The 24,406-nt window shown below is 35.8% G+C and overlaps 1 protein-coding gene across 1 annotated transcript; it reads right to left on the bottom strand.

Annotated features, from left to right (window-relative positions):
- Positions 1 to 8,294: 8,294 nt before the first annotated feature.
- On the bottom strand, positions 8,295 to 9,245 carry LOC124078859 (forkhead box protein R2). Its single transcript, XM_046423942.1, has one exon. It carries the CDS (start codon positions 9,243 to 9,245, stop codon positions 8,295 to 8,297), a length of 951 nt encoding a protein of 316 aa, XP_046279898.1.
- Between the last annotated feature and the right edge of the window lie 15,161 nt (positions 9,246 to 24,406).

Raw genomic sequence — 24,406 nt, 5'->3', positions numbered from 1 at the left:
TCCTTTATGTTAAAAACCCTAGAAAAACTAGGGATAACAGGAACATATCTCAACATCATAAAGGCTATATATGTTAAGCCCCAGGCCAACATCATTCTAAATCGAGAAAAAATGAAGGCAATCCCTCTAAAAACTGGAAAAAGACAGGGATACCCTCTTTCACCACTTCTATTTAATATAGTTCTTGAAACACTGGCCCAAGCAATTAGACAGATGAAAGAAATTAAAGGGATACATGTAGGAAAAAAAAAAATCAAATCGGCACTGTTTGCTGATGATATGATTTTATACCTAGAAGACCCTAAAAGCTCCACCAGAAAACTTCTAGAAGTAGTAAATGGATTCAGCAAAATAGCAGGATATAAAAATCAACACCCATAAATCAAAGACATTTCTGTATATCAGTGATAAATCCTCAGAAAGGGAAATAAGGGAAACTACCCCATTTACAATAGCCTCAAAAAATAAAAAATAATACTTGGGAATCAATTTAACAAAATAGGTGAAAGATCTATACAATGAAAACTACAGAACCCTAAAGAGAGAAGTCAAAGAAGACCTTAGAAGATGGAAAGATCTACCTTGCTCTTGGATAGGCAGAATTAATATTATCAAAATGACCATACTACTAAAAGCAGTATACAGATTTAATTGTGCTACTATAAACATTGATGTGGCTCTGTACCTGTAGTATGCTGTTTTTAAGTCCTTTGAGTATAGACTGAGGAGAGAGATAGCTGGGTCAAATGGTGGTTTCATTCCCAGTTTTCCAAGGAAAATTCGGATCAAAATCCCAATGGCATTCCTCAAAGAAATAGAAAAAGCAATAATAAAATTCATCTGGAAAAATAAGAGACACAAAATAGCTAAAGCAATCCTTATCAGGAAGAGTGAAGCAGGTGGTATCACTATACCAGACCTTAAACTATACTACAGAGCAACAATAACAAAAACAGCATGGTAATGGCACCAAACAGAATAGAGGACACAGAGACTAACCCACAAAATTACAATTACCTTATATTAGACAAAGGTGCCAAAAACATGCATTGGAGAAAAGATAGCCTCTTCAACAAATGGTGCTGGGAAAACTGGAAATCCATATGCAACAAAATGAAATTAAACCCCTATTTCTCACCATGCACAAAACTCAAAGCAGATCAAGGACCTAGGAATTAAACCAGAGACTCTGTGTCTAATAGAAGAAAAAGTAGACCCTAATCTCCATCATGTGAGATTAGGCCCCAACTTACTTAATAAGACTCCTGTGGTGCAAGAATTAAAATAAAAAATCAATAAGTGGGATGGATTGAAATTAAAGAATTTCTTCTCAGTAAAAGAAACAATTTGTGAGGTGAATAGAGAGCCTACATCCTGGGAGCAAATCTTTACCCCTCACACATCAGATAGAGCAGTAATCTTAGGGTATATGAAGAACTCAAAAAGTTAAGCACCAAAAAACAAATAGCCCAATCAATAAATGGGCCAGGAAACTGAATAGACCCTTCTCAGGAGAGGATATATAATCAGTCAACAAATACATAAAAATAATGTTCATCATCACTAGCAATTAGAGAAATGCAAATCAAAACCACTCTAAGATTTCATCTAACTCCAGTTAGAATGGCAGCTATTATAATGACAAACAACAATAAGTGTTGGCAAGGATGTGGAGACAAAGGTATATTCACACACTGCTGGTGGGACTGCAAATTGGTGCAGCCAATATGGAAAGCAGTATGGAGATTCCTTGGAAAACTGGGAATGGAACCACCATTTGATCCAGCTATCTCTCTCCTCAGTCTATACTCAAAGGACTTAAAAACAGCATACTACAGGGACACAGCCACATCAATGTTTATAGCAGCACAATTCACAATAGCTAAACTGTGGAACCAACTTAGATGCCCTTCAATAGATGAATGGATAAAAAAATGTGGCATATATACATAACGGATATTACTCAGCAATAAAAGAGAATAAAATCATGGTATTTGCAGGTAAATGGATGGAGTTGGAGAATATCATGCTAAGTGAAGTTAGCCAATCCAAAATAACCAAATGCTGAGTGTTTTCTTTGATATAAGGAGGCTGATTTGTAGTTGGATAGGGAGAGGGAGCATGGGTGGAATAGACAAACTCTAGGTAGGGCAGAGGGGTTGGAGGGGAAGGGAGGGGGCATGGGATTATAAATGATGGTGGAATGTGATGATCATTATTATCCAAAGTACATGTATGAAGACATGAATTGGTGTGAATATACTTTGTATACAACCAGAGATATGAAAAATTGTGCTCTATATGTGTAATAAGAATTGTAATGCATTCTGCTGTCATAAATAAATAAACAAACCTTTTGTATAAAAACTTCCAGAAAATCAAACTTACAAAGGTCTTGGTGGAGCTATGTAAACAATTAGGCTAAATCTAATGACTTCAGTCTTGTTGTTTTGTAAGTAAGAATAATCTTTCCTTAAGACCATTTTTTATTAAAGATGTAGGAATTACTGAAGAGACATTTTGTATTTCTATAGAAAATTATTCATTGATTATAATAGGCCTTCAAGTTTTTTTGAGTCTAGGACTGTTCATTGTCTTCAAGTTATTTTGATGTCTTGTTATATACTTCAGGTTCAGTTGTAACTTCCCCAGTTGCAAAACCACTTTTGCAATTCAACTCAATATTCTCTTAATACCAATAAATCTTTTTCTTTGATTTGGTTATAACATTTCAAGTTTCCTCACTGAATGAGGAACAATTGTTTCTTTTTATACTTGCATGAGAGTCATGATTTTCTGAAAATCACCTTTAACAAATTGAATAAATTTTGTTTTAGAAGTGTTACAATCAAAAAGAGTTCAGAACTAAATTTTCTCTATTACACTTTTTCAGATTGTTTGAAATTTTGTGTGATATATACCTATTTACTGTTCAAATAATAGAATTCTGGAAGTGAAAAAGAAAAATCCCCTGCTAAAGCATTTGTTTGGTCTAATGGATGTAGCAAGGGGTCTTCTAGCTGTTTCAGTCAATCTAATCTTTCGCTATTTTATCGACTAACAGGCTAAACAAAACCATAGACATTTTTATTCCTAGTAAGTTAAAGAGAAAAACCAGAAGCTAGGCATGTTTGACCTCTAGTCAAGAGGGTTTAATTCTCTGTGTTGCAATTCTCCCAAATGGTGAGAAAGCAAGAATAAACAATATAACGCCTATCATATAGCAGGAACTTTCCACATAACTCCTCCTTAATTTTTATAGCAATCCTTAAAATAAATATTAGTTCTATCTTACAGATGAGAAGAAAGAGATTTTGGAAAAACTTGCTTATGGGTAGTTCAATAATCTATGGAGTTGATCAAGTCTAGAGTGTTTATTTGCTTCTCTCTGCTACACCTAGCTCTAGTTCCTACCAAACTAATCTTGTTTTTAAGGGAGCAAACACTGTCTCATTTCTCACTCTTTGTTTTTGGGAAGGATTTCTCCTTCATAAGTACCAGGTGATTCATTATTAATTCAAATCAGAATGTTTTGCCCAAAATAAATCCCTGCAGGTTGGTTATATGGAAAGAGAATGGGAATGACCGTTGATAATATCATACATTTAATTTTTTTAGAGTCCCTACTGGCTGTCTTTATAATCCACCAATGCTACTGAAGAGGAGTTGGAGGCAATTTGGAGAGGTGGAGCTGGTGAACTGAGTTCCAGGTTTTAAATGTGCATGTTACTCCCCCTTAAAACAAACAAACAAAACAACAACAAAAACCCTTTCTCATTAGCCAGGTGCCTTTCTCATTAGCTCATGCTCGTATTCCCAGCTACTCAGGAGGCTGAGGCAGGATGATCCCAAGTTCAAAGACAGCCTCAGCAATTAATTAGACCCTGTCTCAAAAATAAAACGGGCTGGGGATGTAGCTTAGTGGTAAAACACCCCTGGGTTCAATCCTCATTACCATTTTTTTTTTTTTATCTTACAGCTGTACAATTGTTGTAATGCAGTTGAGGGTAACCTGTTACTGTCAGTTCTAGGTTGGAGGGCTAGAAATATTGTTGCTGAAAGCTTAGTCCTTGTCCCTGATGCCAATCCAATAACAAGAACATAGTTTTGTGAAAAAAGAAAAAAAGAAGGTTTTTTGCTCTTCTAGCAAAGAAGAAACACAAAGGACTCCAGTCCCAGAGGCTGTAATTCTGCCCATCACTAGGAACAGGGGGCTTTTAAAGAGATGACTCAAAGGCTACATTCCACTGGTTCTCTGTCTGGAGTTGTAATTCACTTGTTAATTTGGGAGATATTGGTACATCCCCAAAGTCTGAATTACTTTGTTCCTATGGTGGGTTTATACTGGGGACAGATAACTCTGCCAAGGATTGGGAAGAAAGGTAATCCTGTTTCCCCTGAGATTAGGGAGGGGGAGATATTAAGGAAGAGCAGTGTGAGAGGAAGAGAAAGAAATATGTCCACTTTAAAAATAAGTTGCAGTAGGGGGCTGGGATTGTGGCTCAGCGGTAGAGCACTTGCCTAGCACATGCGAGGCCCTGGGTTCAATCTTCAGCACCACATAAAAATAAATAAATAAAATAAAGCTATTGTGTCCAATTACAACTAAAAAAATAATATTTAAAAAATAAGTTGCTGTAGCAGAACAGCAACGTTTATATTCAAAGCATAAAGTGGACCACTGTTACAATGTGATCAAAAGTTGCCTCAGCCTCACTCTGAGTGGTGACCACCAGACACTGAGAGCTGACATAGGCTGCCATAAAAGGGTGCAAGAGTGAGGAGGTGGAGTTAAGTTATATCTCAGAAAATGCTTTCATTAGCATCCTCCACCTACCCCACCAGCAATACATGACTGGGCAGCCCCATCACTGCCAAGGAAGAGGAAGTCAGGGCTTCAGCGCACCAATCCAGTCCTGCCCGTCCTTCCCACCTTGAACAAACCTTTCATGTCTCCTCATTCCTTCTTGAAATCCACACCAACCCTGCTGCCCCTCCTGAACCTTACTCTGTCATTTCAGACCCCAAATCTGCTCCTACAGCCATTTGAGACTCCAACTCCATGGTCCCAGCACATGCCAGCCCAATGGCCCTATGAGTTGCTGTTGCCCTCTCCACTGCCTCCCTAAAGAAGTCAGTATTAAAGAACCTGAAAAGTGAGCTCAAATCCATAGAAGAATCTTGCTTTGGCAGAGTATCATAACAGTTACCTGGGTAAGGGTGATGGGCGACCAGAGGGCAAAAGTTTGTTTGTTTGTTTGTTTTTAATTACTAAAACTGACAAGGAAATTGGAGAAAAGGAGCTGCCTGATTTCAAAGCTCCTTCAAACTCCCCACATACAGCGTTTTGAAGCATACTTGGTAGCAGAGATAATGTTCAAAACCAATTTGCCTGATGATACAGAATTGTGGGATTCAGAAGACATAACTAAGTTTAACAGAAATCCTTATACAGGGAGTTCATAACCCACTTGAATCAAAGTGTGAAATATGATATATCAAGAACTATGTAATGTTTTGAACAACCAACAATAAAAATTTAAAAAAAAACCCAGAATTTGGCCATGGATTAAAAAAAAAAAAGAAATCCTTATACAGTTACAGTGAAAGAGGATGAAATCTCTTACTAGGAGAAAAGAGGCATGAAAATGTGTTACTTAACTGACTTATCCAGGGGAGTTCTCAAATTGATGTTACAAATGCCAACCCCAGTGTGGGATCAATGGATAATAATATTAGTTTAAAACATAATTCTATGCCAAGCATATTATTATTTTTTCATTCTGCTTAACCTTTATAAAGGTCCAAATAAATGCAGGATTTTAAAAAACACAAACTCACTGACAAGAATGCCAGTGCAAGCAAAAGACTATCAGCTATATACCATTCTGCCAATCTTCAAAGTAATTACTGAGATTTACAAAGATTTTATTCATGTGGTGAGTGGTGAATATGTTCCCTTCTACAATCTGTTTTGAAGCTTCCAATGGAAAGATTAGTAATGCCAGAGCAAGCAATGGTGTCATCAATGAATGAGGAAGAGCTATAAAAAACTGTAGTTTTACAGTATCCTAGTGAGGATAGTGGAAAGAAGGAAAAGCAGGAGCAAAAACTTCCTCCAAAGGAAGACTGTCCTTCACTTGAATCATCAGAGATGACTGGAAGAAATGATCCAATGACTGCTTTTTCCAAGCAACAAGAGCAAAAAGAAGAATGGTGGGGAAAAAAAAAAACTAAACAAAGGGATTCAATGCTCAAAGTTGTGAAGTTGCAGCAGAAAAATTCAGGTTCAGTTCTGAAAATGAAAGTTTGACTTCTTTGGAAAGTTTACAGAGTAGATATATTAGAAACATGGTTTGCTATAAATAAATATAGTTTCATTAATTTCAGAATAGTCTCTTTTTTCTTTTTTTTATTTGTTATTTTTAGGCTTTTTCTTATAAGTTAATTTGGGAAGAAAATGATCAGCAAACATTGACTACTTGTAAACACAGTAAGTTTATTAATCCCAAAACATTCTATAAATTTGGACAGAACAACCATGATACAGATGTAGCATTTATAATTATGCTTTTGAAAGAATTGTTTGAATATCTTGCTTTTGAAATACAACCTAAATGGTTGCATATCAGCTACAGTAAATCATTAGAAATGTAATCAGTCAATTGTTTAAATATTGAATTGTTTTTGTATTTAACAGACATTTTTGTATCCCCATTATTGAAACTTTTGCAACTAAATGGAAACTTAAAATCAATATTCTAGATTTTAGTTAGTATATATTTGTTTAATAATAAATAAACATAGAAAACAAAGTCATTTTTATTTTTTACAAAAGCTTATTTGTACAAAAATATAAATTTTGAAATTAGAAAACCAAATACTGAAACATTTGTTTTGTTTTTGTTCTTTTGTAACACATCACTCATATCTCTTGATTCCCCAAAGCCCACGAAGAAAGTCTAAACACCCAAGTGGTACATAAAATGTCTTGTGGCTACTTTTCTTACAGCCATTCTTGGCCTTAATGTAACTAAACTGCACTGAACTTATCATTCCCCCAAACACCCCATTCACTTTGTTAACACTATTGCCCCTGTAATGTCCTTTCTCCTGTTTATCTGCTCAACAAATCCCTATTTATTCTTGGAAACTAGCTCAAAAAATGTTTTCTTTTTGATGCTTTTTATGTTTCCCAGGAACAATCTCTCATCTCCATGACAACTTCACGTTTCATCACATCTACATAAGAATTATCTATCTCCCACTAATATTTATCATTTTTTTAATCCTTAGCACCTAAGGTGGACCTTGAGATATTGGCATTTTCTCAATGTAGGTTTGGTGAATGAAAGAATGAGGAAACCAAGCGTTGTCATCAAAAAGCTTGGGAGTTAATACAGCAGCAATTCAAGGTTTTTCAATATTCAAACAAAAAGTAGCTGCTTGCAATTAGTTGTCAGTACTGGAACTGGATGAAAATAGAACAAGGATGAGCAGACCAAGACCAGAAAGAGAAAAGTAAGGATCTGAAGAATAAAATGGCTCACTTAAAAAGTGACTAAACGTTAGGCCCAATTCTTTTTGTATGTATAGAAATCTTCATGAGGTACTCAAGGTTGCCCACAGTCTGGGTCCATCATATATTTTACACTTTATAGGCCACCATTTTCTTTCATGTGTGAGCATACAGTGACTCTGGGACCTGACCATGAAAACTGTATCAAAAGTCACAAGATTTTAAGCTTTGGGGCTTTAGTGTAGGGATAGGTGAAGGAAGACATCCAAAAAGTCAGAAGTCTCTCAGGCATTTCTCGAAACTTCTGTTGGTGCATTGTTTGATGTAGTATATCGCGTCTAGAGAGCTCAGCAGTAGGCCTGCCAGAAGTACTGGAAAAAGGGGCATAGATATCTCACTGATCAGAGATCAGACTTAGAGAAACCTCAGCTTTCTGAAACAGCTCTGAACAGGGAAGTAAACAGAATTCCTTTCTCCCACAAAAATATTCCCTTCTTTCCTTAGCTTCCATGCCATTGTTTCTGGGATTTCCTGCCTCTATTCAAGGTATAGAACAACTGCCACTACCCTGATGAAATCTTCAATGATTTCCCACCTAGACTGAAGTCCCACCTCCTCTGAACCTACCTCTCACCTTATTTAACACCAGATTTGTAATACTAGCTAAAGACCAACTTGGCAATCAGGCAGGGTAGGCTGAGGGATTAATAAAGGGTCAATCAGAACATGGGTAGGCACAGAAAGGAGGGCAGTGTTCCAGAAAGGGAGCAGTTGTTCAAAGGTCAAAGAGGGAGGGCATCAAATCTGGTTGGCTCATGCACTGTTGGATGCTCTCTCTTCGAGCAAAGGCTAAGAGACGAGTATCCTCCTTAAAGTGGCGGTGTCCTTCCTTGGTGAGCCTCCAGAGGCAAGAGCGAGGTTTTGCAGTAGCCTCATCCTGAACAGTGACTGGCACCTTTTCAAAGCTGCCTAGGAAGCAGAGGTTGTGGCGAATGGTGTTTTTCCAGCCATCTGGAGCTGTCCAGAAAAAGGGGAAATGCTGTCGAGTGAAATTGTAGATCTGTTGCACATTAAGACCACACGGAGGGCTGTTTCTTAATGCTAGGGCAATGAGATGGCTATAATTGAGTGGGGGCCGTGGCCAGGATTTCCTTTCCTGGTTGTTAGCTTGCCATAGCTTTGGCTTCTGGAAGCAGTCTCTTTTGTTAAGGACCATGAGGGCCTCAGAAGACTTGTCCTTTTGTTCCTCAGCTTCCTCTTCTGGGAGCTCACAGTCACTTGGGGAAGAGAGGAGGTGCTTCTGTTGGGGAGACTGCTCATTGGAGGAAAGTGGCAGGGACTCCAACACTCCCTGAGCCTCTGAGAAGTTAGACTCTTCATCTTTTGTGGGTGCCTGAGGGGAAGAAGCCATGCTTATCAGATCCTTACTATTGGGCTTTGGGGCCTCCTGGCTGTTGAGAGGGCACACAATGTTGGGGTTTACCCACATCCACAAGTTGGGTTCAGACTGAGGAGCATCTTCATCAGGACCAGGTTTCCACTCCTGGGGTACTTCTGGGGGCTTCATTACTCGTATTTTGTATTTAGCAAGGTTCTGCTCAGCTAAAGGGCTCTGGTCTGTGGTACAAGGCAAGAAGAACTCATTCCCTATGTCCCAGTCCAGAAGTCCTGGAACATGTCCATGAAGACTGTACCAGAAGTCAGGATTTTTTAGCTTTAGGTCCATCTTTAGTGTAGAAATAGGTGGAGGAAGAACTACCGAATGGACATAGGTCTCTCAGGCACGTCTCAAAACTTTGGTTGGGGCACTGATGTGTCTTTCTTATCCAGGGAGTTTATGAGTGGGCCTTCCAGAAGTACTGGAAAAAGGGATACCAATGCCTCACTCATCAGTGGTCAGACTTGGAGAAACCTCAGCTTTCTGGAACAGAGATTAACACAGGAAAATAATTTAAAAGAACATCTTAACAGGAAAAAGACCCAAGTGTATTTCCCGAGCTTTCACTGGAAGCAGGAGTTCCCCAAAGGCAGACCAAGAAACTTTGAATTATATGAAAACTAGGGTAGCTTGCATATCAGGTGATTATTTGGCCTATCTTCCAACTCTTGCTGGATTCATTTAATAAAAGGACAGATACAAGTAAAAGTCATTTCATTTTTTAAAGTATCTTCGAATTTTTTCAAATGTTTTTACATAAATGACCTCAGTAAATTTTTCTGACAGACCTGTAAACTAACATAATTTGTATTCCTATAGGTATGAGAACAGATATTTACAGGATATTTTGGAACAAATACCTAAATAGGTAGGACCACAGCCTGGTTTTCTTATCCTTTCATGATACCCATTGCCTGCTGATCACATTCAACATAAAATAGGCAGCGATATATGTAACCAGAGTTTTAGAATACAATGGTAACTATCAGAAGATAGCCCCTATTAGTCTCAAACCCATGCTAGAACCCAACCTTGTTGTTATCTTCAATCATCTACTGAGAAACAATTGGTTTCCCTTTCTCCAGATTACCTTCTCAGGAAATGAGTTTTGAAATATACTTTGAAGATAGCAGGTTCAATGGTTAGCCATACCATGCAAGGTCCTGGAAGCTCCAGAGCTCATCTTTCTAGTATGTTTATGCCAAATAAATTTTTTAAGAAACAAGATGAGAAGGTTTCATTTAGTCCAGTCTACATAAAATCCATCCATAAAGTGTTTGATTTCACTAAAACCATTACACAGGACTATATCACAGAGGTATGCAGCACATGCCAATGGAAGCTACTAAAGGGGCACACTAATTTTCCTATGGTTTCTCCACTCTCTGATTCTAATCTATTCAAAACTCATCCTCCATACAGGCTGCCAGAATGGCCTGTCTACTGCATCAATATAAAATTAATAATAAAAATGATATCAGCTGTTAATGCTTTATTGAATGTTCTAAATACTCTGTGATTAAATTTATTATTCTTAAAGGAGGAATTAAACTCATTATTGGAGTGATTACTGTTACTATTCTCCCTTTACAGAATAAAAATCATACAACACAAAAGAAGACTAAGTTACAAAGCTAGCAAAAGGCTGAAGTTCAAACTCAGATAGCTTTGCTGCGAAAGATGTGCTTTTATCCACTATGCTAGTCTCTTTTGGTTTTTGTACTACAACATTAAATCCTATGATTCAATGAAGTATGAAAGGTCCTCCAGGATCCCACTCCTGCTTACCTTTCTAAGAGAACATCACTTTAGCTTCTTTACTTCATACTTCATATGCTGGAAATTCTAAACTGCTGGGATTTTCACCAAACACACTACCTAACTTTTGCCTATGTAGCTCTATTCAAGAACCTTTGCTGAGAATGGCCTACTTGCAATTACCTTGACTAGGTTAACCCCTACTCATTTTTAAGACTTCAGAAATGCTGCATTCACCTCCATGCAGGGAATTAATAGATCCCCTTCACAGTGGGGCACTGGCCTGGGCAAAACAGAGGACAGAACTTGAAATATTTACCTTATTATGCCAATATCAGAGATCCTAATTCCTTAAGTGCAGGCTCAAGTGTTATAGAATTTCTCTTCTATATTCACCAGGAATCACAGTTCAACACATAGAGACTGGCTACTAAAACCAGGTCATTACTACATAGTCTATTTATTTAAGTCTCATTTAAAATATTCAATATTTAGATATTGAGCATCTACCATATGCCATGCAGGGTGTAATAGGCCTGCCAGATGAATAAGACACAACCCAAGAGGATAGAAATGCCTAATGGAAGTCAGACAAGTAAAGAGAAAATTAAAATACAGTATGATACATGCTAGACACTATGGTAAGATAGTAAAGAGAAGTAAAAACCAGATGGTAGTAATCAGAAAGGATCCCCATAGTAAGTGCTTCCTGAGGTTAAAAGACATGTTACCCAGATGCAGACACATGGAGAACAGGCCAGCATGTGCCAACCAGTTAACCAAAAACTTGTTTTTTAAGTGAGCTCCAAAAAAGGAATTAGGGGCTCTTTACACACTCTGGAAAAAATACATAAACTCATACTTGTGGATATCCTGTTTCCCAGGCCAAACTCATCCCAAGTGTTAATATAAACAAAAACATCAGTGATTTATGAAACTATGTAGTAGGCAAAGTAGGATACAAGAACATAATAAGTTAAATTGAAAAAAAGTGGAATCCTTAATGACCTTAAAAATTATCTTTTCCAGCTGGGTGTGGTGGAGGCGCACACCTGTAATCCCAGTGGCTCAGGAGACTGAGGCAGGAAGATGGTGAGTTTGAAGCCAGCCTCTGCAACTTAGTGAGGCCTTAAGCAACTTAGTAAAACCCTGTCTCTAAATAAAAAACAAAAGGGTCTGGGGATGTGTCTCAGTGGTCAAGTGCCCCTGGGTTCAATCCCCAGGACCAAAAACAAAAACAAAAACCCCTTTTTCAGCATATGTATGTTTATACTTGCTCTTTCTTTTACACACCCACACATGTATGCACATAGTCCAACAGTAGAAGCAACACACTGGCCTGCCTTCAATTTTCAAAAGCATTCCTATACCCAGATATTGGTTCCCATTCAGAATTGGTAAGAAGAGTAGCTGATACATGTTTTGGATGACAAAAAGTTCCGGTTTTATTTAATAAATTCTCTTTTGAGAAAGTCAGGGACAGTGTTAAAAGGATAGAAATTCACCTTCGAGTGACTCTCACTACAAATTGTAATTTTGACCACACACATTATCATTAATTGAAACTACTTTTAATCAGTAAAAGAAACATGATGCTACCCCAATGCTTTTATGAAAAGGTAGTTGTAGTGAAAAGAGCAAATGCTACAGCATATCTAAGTTTTGTTGCTTTTATATAGAAAAATGTTAAATGTTCACGGATATTTTCTCATTTTAAGTATATGTAAATATAGGTACATACTTGTTTCTATCAGTGGACAAGTAAGAAAGAGTACAGGAAAAACAATGAGGAAGTCACCTGTAGTTTCAGAAAAACATATACCATACCAATGGCTGTAATCCTATGGGTTGTAAACAGCCCATGGGCTGTAAGCAGCCCAAGGGTACCCAATAAGAGAGCACAAAATTCAGCCTGAGCTTTGTTTTCCACACCAAGTGCCCCAGTTCTGGGCTGTGTCAGTCTACAGGAGGTACCTCTTTCTAATTCTTACAGGGGAACCATCCAGTTGCTATGTGCCACAAATTATGTCCATGGAGAGAGGCCATCTTTTTTAAAAAATATTTTTTAGTTGTCAATGGACTTTTATTTTATTTATTTATATGCAGGGCTGAGAATTGAACCCAATGCCTCACACATGCTAGGCAAACACTTTACCACTGAGCCACCATCCCAGCCCCTAGAGAGGACATCTTTTTCTTGGTATACATTGCTACATAGACTAGTAGCAATGTATACCAAGAACTGGTAATAGAAATTAACATTGATGGATACACATAATAGTCCCAGTAAGTCCAATAGAGTGTTGCAAGATGACTAACAATATAAACATAAAGAAGAAAACTACAAAAAAGACCCAATCCCTTATATTCTAGGAAATGAGTCCTCTAAGAAGCCATACTAATTATACCAAAATACAAATAAGGACTACATAAACTGTAATAATGCCAATATAATACATAAATATATCAAAAGACAGGATAGTTGATATTACTAAACATGTAAAAATTAAAGAATGCTTCATTTTTGCTAAAGACAAGTCACCCAAAACAACAACAACAAAACAACCTTGCATGATACAAAGGAAATTAGAGATACCATGAAGTAACAAATAAAAATCATCATTGAAAGGATTTCAGCCAATACCTTGCAGTTAAATCATTTTACCACACAATCATATACTATGTCCCCCTAAAAATCAATTAGTTGATAATCTACATTCTGTTATCTTGGTATGTCTGAGATGGTATTTCTCTTTTTTGCTCATTCTGGTAAGATTATTGATATCCTAAAAAATATTTTAAAAGTGAGAAGTAAAATTAGTGAAATCCTGAGAATATATCTAAATAAGTATAATATTAACCCAAGAAGGAAAAATATAAGGGCAGAAATAAAGAAGAAATAGTTAAAACCATGATTTTCATATTTTATAATAGGATTAAAAGTAAGTTCATATATATATATATATATATATATATATATATAAATCTTTGTATTTGTATAGATTCTACCCCAATGAGTAACTGAGAATATAAAATGAGATAATTAATTATCAATTAATGTCTAATGGGTATTAAGACCTAATTTAACATTATCCCATAAATATAAATTCTTAATTATGCTATTCTTTTTTGGGGGAATATAGATTCCTAAACATGAGTATGTTACACATTAATCATTTTGGAAAACAAAGAGGACTGATTTTAAGTACTATACATGGAAATTTCACTTATCTTGGCAAACTTGAGTGGATTTTTTTTTTCTTATAAAGACCCAAATCCTAAGGAAAACTGGCTGCTTTTATGCTTCAGTGTGATGAAGAACAGAGAACTGTGCAGAAATGGGATCTGAGGGTGACAGACAAGTGGGACCAGCAAGGCCTGTACATTTATTTATTTTTATTTTTTTTTTTGAGAGAGAGAGAGAGAGAGAGAGAGAGAGAGAGAGAATTTTTAATATTTATTTTTTAGTTTTCGGCGGACACAACATCTTTGTTTGTATGTGGTGCTGAGGATTGAACCCGGGCCGCACGCACTCCAGGCAACCATGCTACTGCTTGAGCCACATCCCCAGCCCTTGAGTGGATTTTTAACACTAAATTTAGTAATTACAATATGAGCTACAAAGCCTCAAAGTTTTAAGACTTATTTTATTCTAAAGACTGGAGAGTCCTGAAACTGTGGGGTAAAAATATCTGTTTATTTGGAATATTTTTCCCAAGTTTTCTGAGATACTTTGATGATCAAATAACCCCTTGTCACTTACTACTTGTTTCCCAAGGGCTTGACCTCAAGTGCCTAGGAAGGGACTCTCTACAAAACAAAACATAAAATCAAATGAAATCTTTAAAGATTGCTATATCCAGGACAAATTTCACATTGTTAAATACAAAGAAATTGTTCTACAATAGGGATTAAGTGACTTGTTCAAGAACACGGAGAGGCAGAAAGTAAAGTCAGGATCTCATGTCCAGTATGTTTCATACCATTTCAGCTGCTTGTTGTAATTCTCAAATATACATATATTAAACATATTGTAATGTTTATATACATATTGTATGTATATTTATATGAATATAAACATATTATATGTATTAAATATACATATTGTAATGGCAGCTATTATGAATACAAACAACAATAGTGTTGGCGAGGATGTGAGGAAAAAGGTATACTCATACACTGTTGGTGGGACTGCAAATTGGTGCAGCCAATATGGAAAGCAGTTTGGAGATTTCTTAGAAAATTGGGAATGGAACCACCATTTGACCCAGCTATTCCTCTCCCCGGTCTATACCCAAAGGACTTAAAAACAGCATACTACAGGGGCACAGCCACATCAATGTTTATAGCAGCACAATTCACAATAGCTAGATGCCCTTCAATAGATGAATGGATAAAAAAAATGTGGCATATGTATACAATGGAATATTACTCAACAATAAAAGAGAATAAAAATCACAGCATTTGCAGGTAAATGGATAGAGTTAGAGAAGATAATGCTAAGTGAAGTTAGCCAATCCCAAAAAACCAAATGCCAAGTGTTTTCTCTGATATAAGAAGGCTGATTCATGGTGGAGTAGGGAGGGGGGAGCGTGGGAGGAATAGATGAACTCTAGATAGGGTGGGGTGGGAGGGGAAGGGAGGGGGTATGGGGTGGAATGTGATGGACATTATTATCCAAAGTACATGTATAAAGACATGAATTGGTGTGAATATACTTTGTATACAACCAGAGATATGAAATATTGTGCTCTACATGTGGAATAAGAATTGTAATGCATTATGCTGTCATATGCAAATAAAAATATTTTTAAAAAGATAGTTTAGAAAATAAAAGCAACTTGAGATTTTTCTTAAACACATATTGTAGCCAGGTTAATATGGCACAGCGATTCCACATACTTTGGTAACCCTCTCCCCTTTACTCTAAACATATAAGTAATGAAGAAAAAAAAATACATAAATAGGTACTGTGAAAGACAATCAAGCTCAAATACAAGAAAAAAAAATCACATTATACCAGAAACACAAAAATGGTGAGCAGAAATTAAGCTATTTGCTTTCTGGGCTCTGGAATATCAATCAGGAATTAGAAACCCAGAGTTTGTTTTCAAGGGAGGAAAGGAGACTAAAAGTCAGGGGCTATAACAGCTTGTGAAAGAAAAAAAGCTAAAATGTATGGCTGTCAAACTCTAGTGAATTAATAAAAAAGGTAAGACAGCAGAAAGTTCAGACAAAATCCTTGCAAGTGTGAGCTATTATAAATGGTTCCATTGGCTCTGTGATACCCCCACTAACATCAACAGACAGTACTTGGAACTCTTATCCCGAGATCTGGTGGTAGATTGAAGCCTAAAATGCTAGGAGGAAACAAAAATATTCTAGACCTGATGGGGGAAAGTGCAGACTAAGAAATAAAGGTAGGCAAGAGAATTAAACCTTCCATTCAAATTAGGCTGAAAACTAAAATCCCAAAATAAGTGAAAAACATTACTAATAAGGAAACAATTCATGAATTCACTCCCCCAAAACAGTAATATTATGGAGCTATCTGTAACATGAAATAAGTATGTTCAGGATGTTCAAAGTGACAAGCTAATACATTAAAATGTATATAATGAAAGGAAGAGATGAAATGAGAATGAGAAGGAAGCAATTTAAAATTTTGGAAATGAAAAATGTCACTGAAATTTTGAAAATGCAGCATATGAGACACAGTCAGAGACTAAATTGGTGAACTGGAAGATAGAGGACTTACCCAGCACACACACACACACACACACACACACACACACACACACATTTTTCAAAGAGAAATGGTGGATATATTAAGAAGCTCCAACATTCATCCAGTAGAGATTTCAAAGGAATAAGAGTACAATGATAAAGAATCATCAATTAAGAGAAATTGCCAATTACTTTCCAGATTTGAAGAAGAGAAATTGACATTGATGCTTAGACAGTCTGTGATGCTAATATTTTAACTGATAAAGCCAGAGTGCAGACCCAGAACCACTGGTTCACCTACAATGTAAAAATGACACTGGAGATTATAGCCCAGTTTGTTTCAAACCTGGCTATGTAATTTGGAGAAGATGCAGATCCAAATGCCATGCTTCTTTTCTTTAAAGAATTTTCCCACTGTTTCATAAGGACTCTTCTGAGACCTTTGTATAGTGTGATGGCTGAACAACTGTCTCTCCCTTAGAGGGTACTAAGAGTTCTTTGCAGGAACTTTACAAGTTCTGAAGCCTTCCCAATAGCCTTTATAAAAAAAATTAGAAATAACTTACTTATATTTAAATCATCAAACATACATTATGCCATTTAATCACTTTTGACCATTGCATACACCTATGAATACTACTACTACTACTACTACTACTACTACTAAAGCAATAATCATAAAAGCCACCAGAGGGAAAACTGCTTTCTTCTAAAGGTATATCATCTAGTCTGGTGGGCAACAATGAATGCTAGAAATTTTGACAAATGCTGAAATAAAATAATTGTCAATCTAGATTTCTGTACTCAAAAAATTAGTCAAGTTTGAGGACAAAATAAAGACATTTTTGATTGTTGATCAGAGATAATCCCTCTAATAATACAAAGGTATACAATAATTCTTAGCAATAAAAGAAGTAAGCCAGAGGGAAAACAGGGAAAAAGAGGACAATAATGAGCAAAGCAACTAGTAGACTATCTACATAATAACTATTGTGTGTTTAAAAGGGAGAAAACAAAAACAACTGTCCCAAATAATGAGCAGTTCAATGGGTAGCTATGGCATAATGAAGCCATAACTGAGAGGATAGGATGGGTAAAAATGTTGAATAACTAAAGACTTTGTTAGAGAAATTTATAGTCATGTGTATTTCTAAAAAAAAAAATAAAGTAAGATCATAAATAAAACTTATAGCATCCAAAGTAGCAGAACATAATAGAAGCCAATAAAAATGATGTTGAACTGAAAACAAATAAAAGATAGCATAAATGGGTCAAAATATATAAAAAACATAATAATGTAAACAAATGGATCTCACCTGATAAAGAAAAAATTACCAGAATAGATTTTTGTAATAGTTACATGCTATTTATTAAACTATACTTTAAAAAGAAAATACCAAATGATTAAAGTATAAAAAGCTTTGCCAAAACAGAAAAAGTGGATGAAGAATATTAATATCAGGGAAAACAGAATTAAAGACAGAAATAACCAATAATAAAAAGGGATAATCCACAATAAGAAAAAAAAATACCGCATACTTACATGTCACAAGGTGGCGATAAAATGTATAGAACAAAACCCGCAAGAATTACAAGCAGACATTTATACAAACAACACAGAATTATGCCCCTTCTGTTACAAACAGATCCAGAAAAAACAATAAAATGAGAAGCTTTGAGCAATAAATTTAAAAAGCTCAACTTACGAAATAGAAAATATTGTTTTCAAGAATTTTTTTAAAAAATTGCCAGATATTAGGTCACAACGGAAGTCTCAAAAAATTCAAATAATGTATAACATACAGACTCTTTTGCTGATCATAATGCAATTAAGTATGACATATCAATAAGAAAAGACAATCTAATAGAATATGCCAAGTATATGAAAAGGCCCATTTACAGAACAAAACAACCCTGAATGGCCAATAAAAACCCAAGAAGTACTTCAATAGTAATCAAAGAAATGCATACCAAACCAAAAATAAGGTCAAGTTACACATCGTTAGATTAACCATAGGTAATAAATTTGAAGACAATTAAACTTTACAACCTGGGAATTCTTCTTTTAGGTATATGTTCAAGAAAAATTCTTTCACACCGGCACACTGAGCAATATTTAGGAAACTTGCACTATTTGAAATGGTAAAACAAATAAAAAATAAGGAAAAGGCTGTGTCTTTATAGCAAGCAAAAGGTATATATTGATGTATAATCATTATAACAGCCTATTCTAATATTATAATGTGAACAGGTATCTATCTAAATAAGTGGCTTTTCAATATGGATCAATTTAAAAATATAATTTTGGATAAAAAATTGTAAATGAATATATTCTACATGCCATCACTTAATGAAGTTTTAAAGGCTTTAAACCAATACTATTTTAAATATCTAGATTTGAAAACAGAAATTTAAAACCATGCGAAATGCGAAAAGATAATAGGTTTAGCTATACTACAGAGCAATAGTAACCAAAAAAGCATGGTACTGGTACCAAAACAGGCGGGTAGACCAACGGTACAGAATAGAGGACACAGAGACTAATCCACAAAATTACAACTATCTTATTTTTGACAAAGGGGCTAAAGAAAAGATAGCATCTTCAACAAATAGTGCTGGGAAAACTGGAAATCCATATGCAACAAAATGAATCTGAATCCCTTTGCACAAAATAAATCTGAATCCCTTTGCACAAAAGTTAACTCAAAATGGATCAAGAAGCTTGATATCAAAACAGAGACTCTGCATCTGATAGAAGAAAAAGTTGGCTCCAATCTACATACTGTGGGGTCGGGCTCCAAATTCCTTAATAGGACACCCATAGCACAAGAGTTAAAAACAAGAATCAACAAATGGGACTCACTCAAACTGAAAAGTTTTCTCTCAGCAAGAGAAACAATAAGAGAGGTAAATAGGGAGCCTACATCCTGGGAACAAATCTTTACTCCTCACACTTCAGATAGAGCCCTAATATCCAGAGTATACAAAGAACTCAAAAAATTAAACAATAAGATAACAAATAACCCAATCAACAAATGGGCCAAGGACCTGAACAGACACTTCTCAGAGGAGGACATACAATCAATCAACAAGTATATGAAAAAATGTTCACCATCTCTAGCAGTCAGAGAAATGCAAATCAAAACCACCCTAAGATACCATCTCACTCCAGTAAGATTGGCAGCCATTATGAAGTCAAACAACAACAAGTGCTGGCGAGGATGTGGGGAAAAGGGTACTCTTGTACATTGCTGGTGGGACTGCAAATTGGTGCGGCCAATTTGGAAAGCAGTATGGAGATTCCTGGGAAAGCTGGGAATGGAACCGCCATTTGACCCAGCTATTGCCCTTCTCGGACTATTCCCTGAAGACCTTAAAAGAGCGTACTACAGGGATACTGCCACATGGATGTTCATAGCAGCACAATTCACAATAGCTAGACTGTGGAACCAACCCAGATGCCCTTCAATAGATGAATGGATAAAAAAAAAATGTGGCATTTATACACAATGGAATATTACGCAGCACTAAAAAATGACAAAATCATGGAATTTGCAGGGAAATGGATGGCGCTAGAGCAGATTATGCTAAGTGAAGCTAGTCAATCCCTAAAAAACAAATGCCAAATGTCTTCTTTGATATAATGAGAGCAACTAAGAACAGAGCAGGGAGGAAGAGCAGGAGGAAAAGATTAACATTAAACAGAGACATGAGGTGGGAGGGAAAGGTAGAGAAAAGGGAAATTGCATGGAAATGTAAGGAGACCCTCATTGTTATACAAAATTACATACAAGAGGAAGTAAGGGGAAAGGGAAAAAAAGGGAGAGATATGAATTACAATAGATGGGGTAGAGAGAGAAGATGGGAGGGGAGGGGAGGGGAGGGGAGGGGAGGGGGGATAGTAGAGGATAGGAAAAGCAGCAGAATACAACAGACACTAGTATGGCAGTATGTAAAAATGTGGGTGTATAACCAATGTGATTCTGCAATCTGTATATGGGGTAAAAAATGGGAGTTCATAACCCACTTGAATCAAATGTATGAAATATGATATGTCAAGGGCTATGTAATGTTTTGAACAACTAATAAAAAAAATCCAACCATTAAAACCATGTTTAGCTACATTACATAAATAGAATTATAAAGGAAATAATCACAATTTATTGTTTTTCTTTTGAAAAATAATAAAATTTGCATGTTCAATGTTATCCCAACTTTACTAAAAAATGAAAACAGATGTTATGTATATAACATTATTATAGTGATTTGTTTGTCATGGATGGTGAAACAACAATCTTCATTTTTATGTTTTTCTGAATTATCAAAATTATCTTCAATAAACACCATTTTTATAACCAAAAAAAAAAAAAAAGATAATAGGTTTAGGGAGCAGTACACAGGGATTTTCAAATGAAGTTTTAATGTGGGAAAAATAAATCAACTTTGAGATATCAATTCATACCCTGGTTTTGGCAAAAGTTAAAAAGGAAGCCAGGGGCTGGGGTTGTGGCTCAGTGGTAGAGTGCTCACCTAGCACGTGTGAGGTACTGGGTTTGATCGTCAGCACCACATAAAAATAAACAAATAAAATAAAAGTTAACAAAAAAAGAAGCAAGCCAGACACCTGGCTCACACCTATAATCCCAGCAATTTGGGAAGCTGAGGTAGGAGGATCGCCCAGGTTCCAGGAGAGCCTTAGCAATTTAGCTAGGCCCTAAGCAATTTAGTAAGGCCCTTTCTCAAAATTTCAAAATAAAAGGGCAGGGGGATGCAGCTCAGTGATGAAGTGCCCCTTTGTTGAATACCCAGTATTAAAACAAAAACAAATAACAAAATAAGCAAAAACATTAAGCTTTGACAAAAAAGGGAAACATTCTCATCCACCATCTGTGGGAGCGTAAATTAGTGTAACTACTTCAAAGAGCAATTAGTCAGTGACTATTAAAAAATTATAATCTGAATACTTTCAGCAATTTTTACTTCTTGGTATGTATCCTAGAAAATGCTTGGAAATATGCTTAAGAGAATACATAAGAGGGTTCTCCCCACAATACTGCTTGGAATGCTCAAAAATAATTAAATATCTGTAATAGAAACAGCTGAATTAAACACGGTAAAACACGGTAAAAACACTAAGCAGCTTTTTTACAATGCTTTTAGAACAAATTTGTCTGTAGGAAGACTAAATACCATCGAGTTGAAACTGGTGAAGTAAAGTTGGGAAAGGTTACAGTATACTACCAGAAGGTGGCTTTTATTGAAGTAAAGACCAAGATATAGGTCTTGATGACCAAAAGTCTACCTATACTGAAGAAAAAGGCCCTAAAGTGGCCAAATTGAACTGAAGACTACCTATGAGGAAGAGAAATAAAAATACTGTTATGGGGCACGCACTAACTACGCCTTAAGATAAGGATGCAAAAGAGAAATGTGGCTTACGGTGCGGTGCAGCTTTCCTGTATAGTAAACATTCCTACCTGAGCATTCGAAATGACCCATGGAAAAAAGAAACATTATGATGTGGGTGGCGTTAATGGGGAACTTGCCAATAGAAATCAAACACATCCTACAGGCGGCCGGTTACCCATAAATCTGTTCGTGTGGTGAAGACCCTTTCATGGAGGGGGCTGTCTAAAGGACTGCCTATAAAGAAAAAAAAATTGCTGTGAACAGGCCTAAGGAGAGGCCTCCTAATAGAAAAAATAAGACCCTAGTGTTTATAAGGTTGAGCATGATATTGCCTATATGATGTGGAAGACCATGGTGATGAATGGAGGACTGCTTGTAATGAAGGATCCTGGTATTAGCGGACATACAACGTATACACATCCTTCACTTACTTGGTTAAGTTTTTCCTAAGCATGTATTTGATGATATTATAAATGGAATTTTCTTCTTAAATTTTTTTTGGATAGTTCATTGTTAATGTATAGAAACATGCAATTAAGTTTTTTAAAAAATATTTTTTAGTTATAGATGGATGCAATATCTTTATTTCACTTATTCATTTATTATGTGATGCTGAGGACCGAACCCAGTGCCTCCCATGTGCGAGGCAAGCGCTCTGCCACTGAGCCACAACCCCAGCCCCTAAAACTAAGTTTTACATGTTGGTTTTGTATCCTACAATTTTATTGAATTTATTACTTTAAAATATGTATCAATATATAGTTTATGTACATAGACAAGTATATATAATAAATATATAAATACCATATATACTGGGAATTGAACCTGAGGGTGCTGCACTACTGAGCTAACATTCCCAGCCCTTTTTTATTTTTTATTTTGAGACAGGTTCTCTTAAGTTTCTTACAACTTCACTGAGTTGCTGAGGCTAGCCTTGAACTTGTGATCCGTCTGTCTCCACCTCCTGAGTCACTAGGATATATCTCTGAGCACAATAATCCTAAGTGACTCAGGAGGTGGAGACAGACGGATCACAAGTTATAAACACAAATATATAAAAATATATTTATAATATAAATATGTATACATAAATTTATGAATATATTAATATATTTATAATATATGAATATATGTACATATATTTATAAACATGCATATATTTATATGTCTATTTTTTTCTGTATATAAGACCATGCCAGGGCTGGGGAGGTGGCTCAAGCAGTAGCGCATTCTCCTGGCATGTACGGGGCGCTGGGTTCGATCCTCAGCACCACATAAAAATACAATAAAGATGTTGTGTCCACCGAAAAGTAAAAAATAAATATTAAAAAAAGACCATGCCATCTGCAAACAGATAATTTTACTTCATCCCTCAATTTGGTTGCTTTTTGTCTCTTTCTTGTCCATTTGTTTGGGCTAGGACTTCTAGTAATAGCTGAAAAAAGTGGTGAGAACGATATTCTTGCTTTGTTTCAGCTACAGAAAAATCTGCTTTCATCAGATTTTTAAATCATTGAATATGTTATTAGTTATGAGATTTTCAAATGTGGCCTGTGTTATGTTAAGGTAAGTTCCTTCTACATCTTATTTGTTGAGAGTGTTTACCATTAAAGGGTGTTGAAGTTTTTCAAAGGCTTTTTCTGAATCTATTGAGGTGATCATTCAGTTAATATGTTCTACAATATATAATCACCCATACATTCCAACTTTTAATGTACTGTTAAATTTTTTTTCTAATATTTTATTGATGGTGCATGTATCCATGTTTATCAGGTATATTGGCCTGTTGTTTTCCTTTGTTATAGTGTCCTTGTCTAACTTTGGTATCAGGACAATCTTGTCCTCAAAACAATAGTTTTTGAGTGCTTCTTCTTATATTTTTGGAAATATTTTGGAAAGGATTGGTGCTAACTCTAACTTAAACATTTGGTAGAGCTCATTTGTGAAGCCATCTGATCTGGACATTTGGGGAGTTTTTGATTACTGATTCAGTCAAATTTTTGTTTATGGAGTATTTCAGCTTTCTGTTTCTTGTTGATTCCAGATTGGTCAGATGCCTCTTCTTAGGAATTTATCAATTTCTTTTAGGTTACACAATTTGTTGGTGTGTAATTGTTCATAATACTCCCTCATCTTTTTAAAATTTCTGTGGTATTGGTCATAACTATCCTCCTTCACTCTTGATTTTGAGACATTCTCCTTTTTTCATAGTCTAGCTAAGTATCAATTTTGCTTACCTTTCTACAAACCAATTTTTAGTTTCATTGTTTTTCCTTATCATTTTGTATCTTCTATTTGTTTATTACTGCCTTCATTTTGTTATTTTATTCCATCTACTAGCTTTGGATTTAGTTGTTTGTTTCCTAGTTCCATGAAGTGTTCATTTATTTAGTTGAGATCTTCTTTTAATGTAGGTGTTTATCATTAGTCTTTTCTCCAACTACTAAGTTTTATTTCATGTTTTAATTTTCTTTCCTCTGAAAATAATTTCTTGTTGTCATTTTGACTTCTTCTACTCATTGGTTGTTAAGGACTATGTTTTATAATTTTCGTGT

Source organism: Marmota monax, unplaced genomic scaffold, assembly GCF_021218885.2.
Source record: "Marmota monax isolate L192 unplaced genomic scaffold, Marmota_monax_Labrador192_F-V1.1 WCK01_AAM20220418_F8-fsc00451, whole genome shotgun sequence".
Classification (NCBI taxonomy): Eukaryota; Metazoa; Chordata; class Mammalia; order Rodentia; family Sciuridae; genus Marmota; species Marmota monax.
This window is presented reverse-complemented; position numbering and strand designations above follow the sequence as displayed.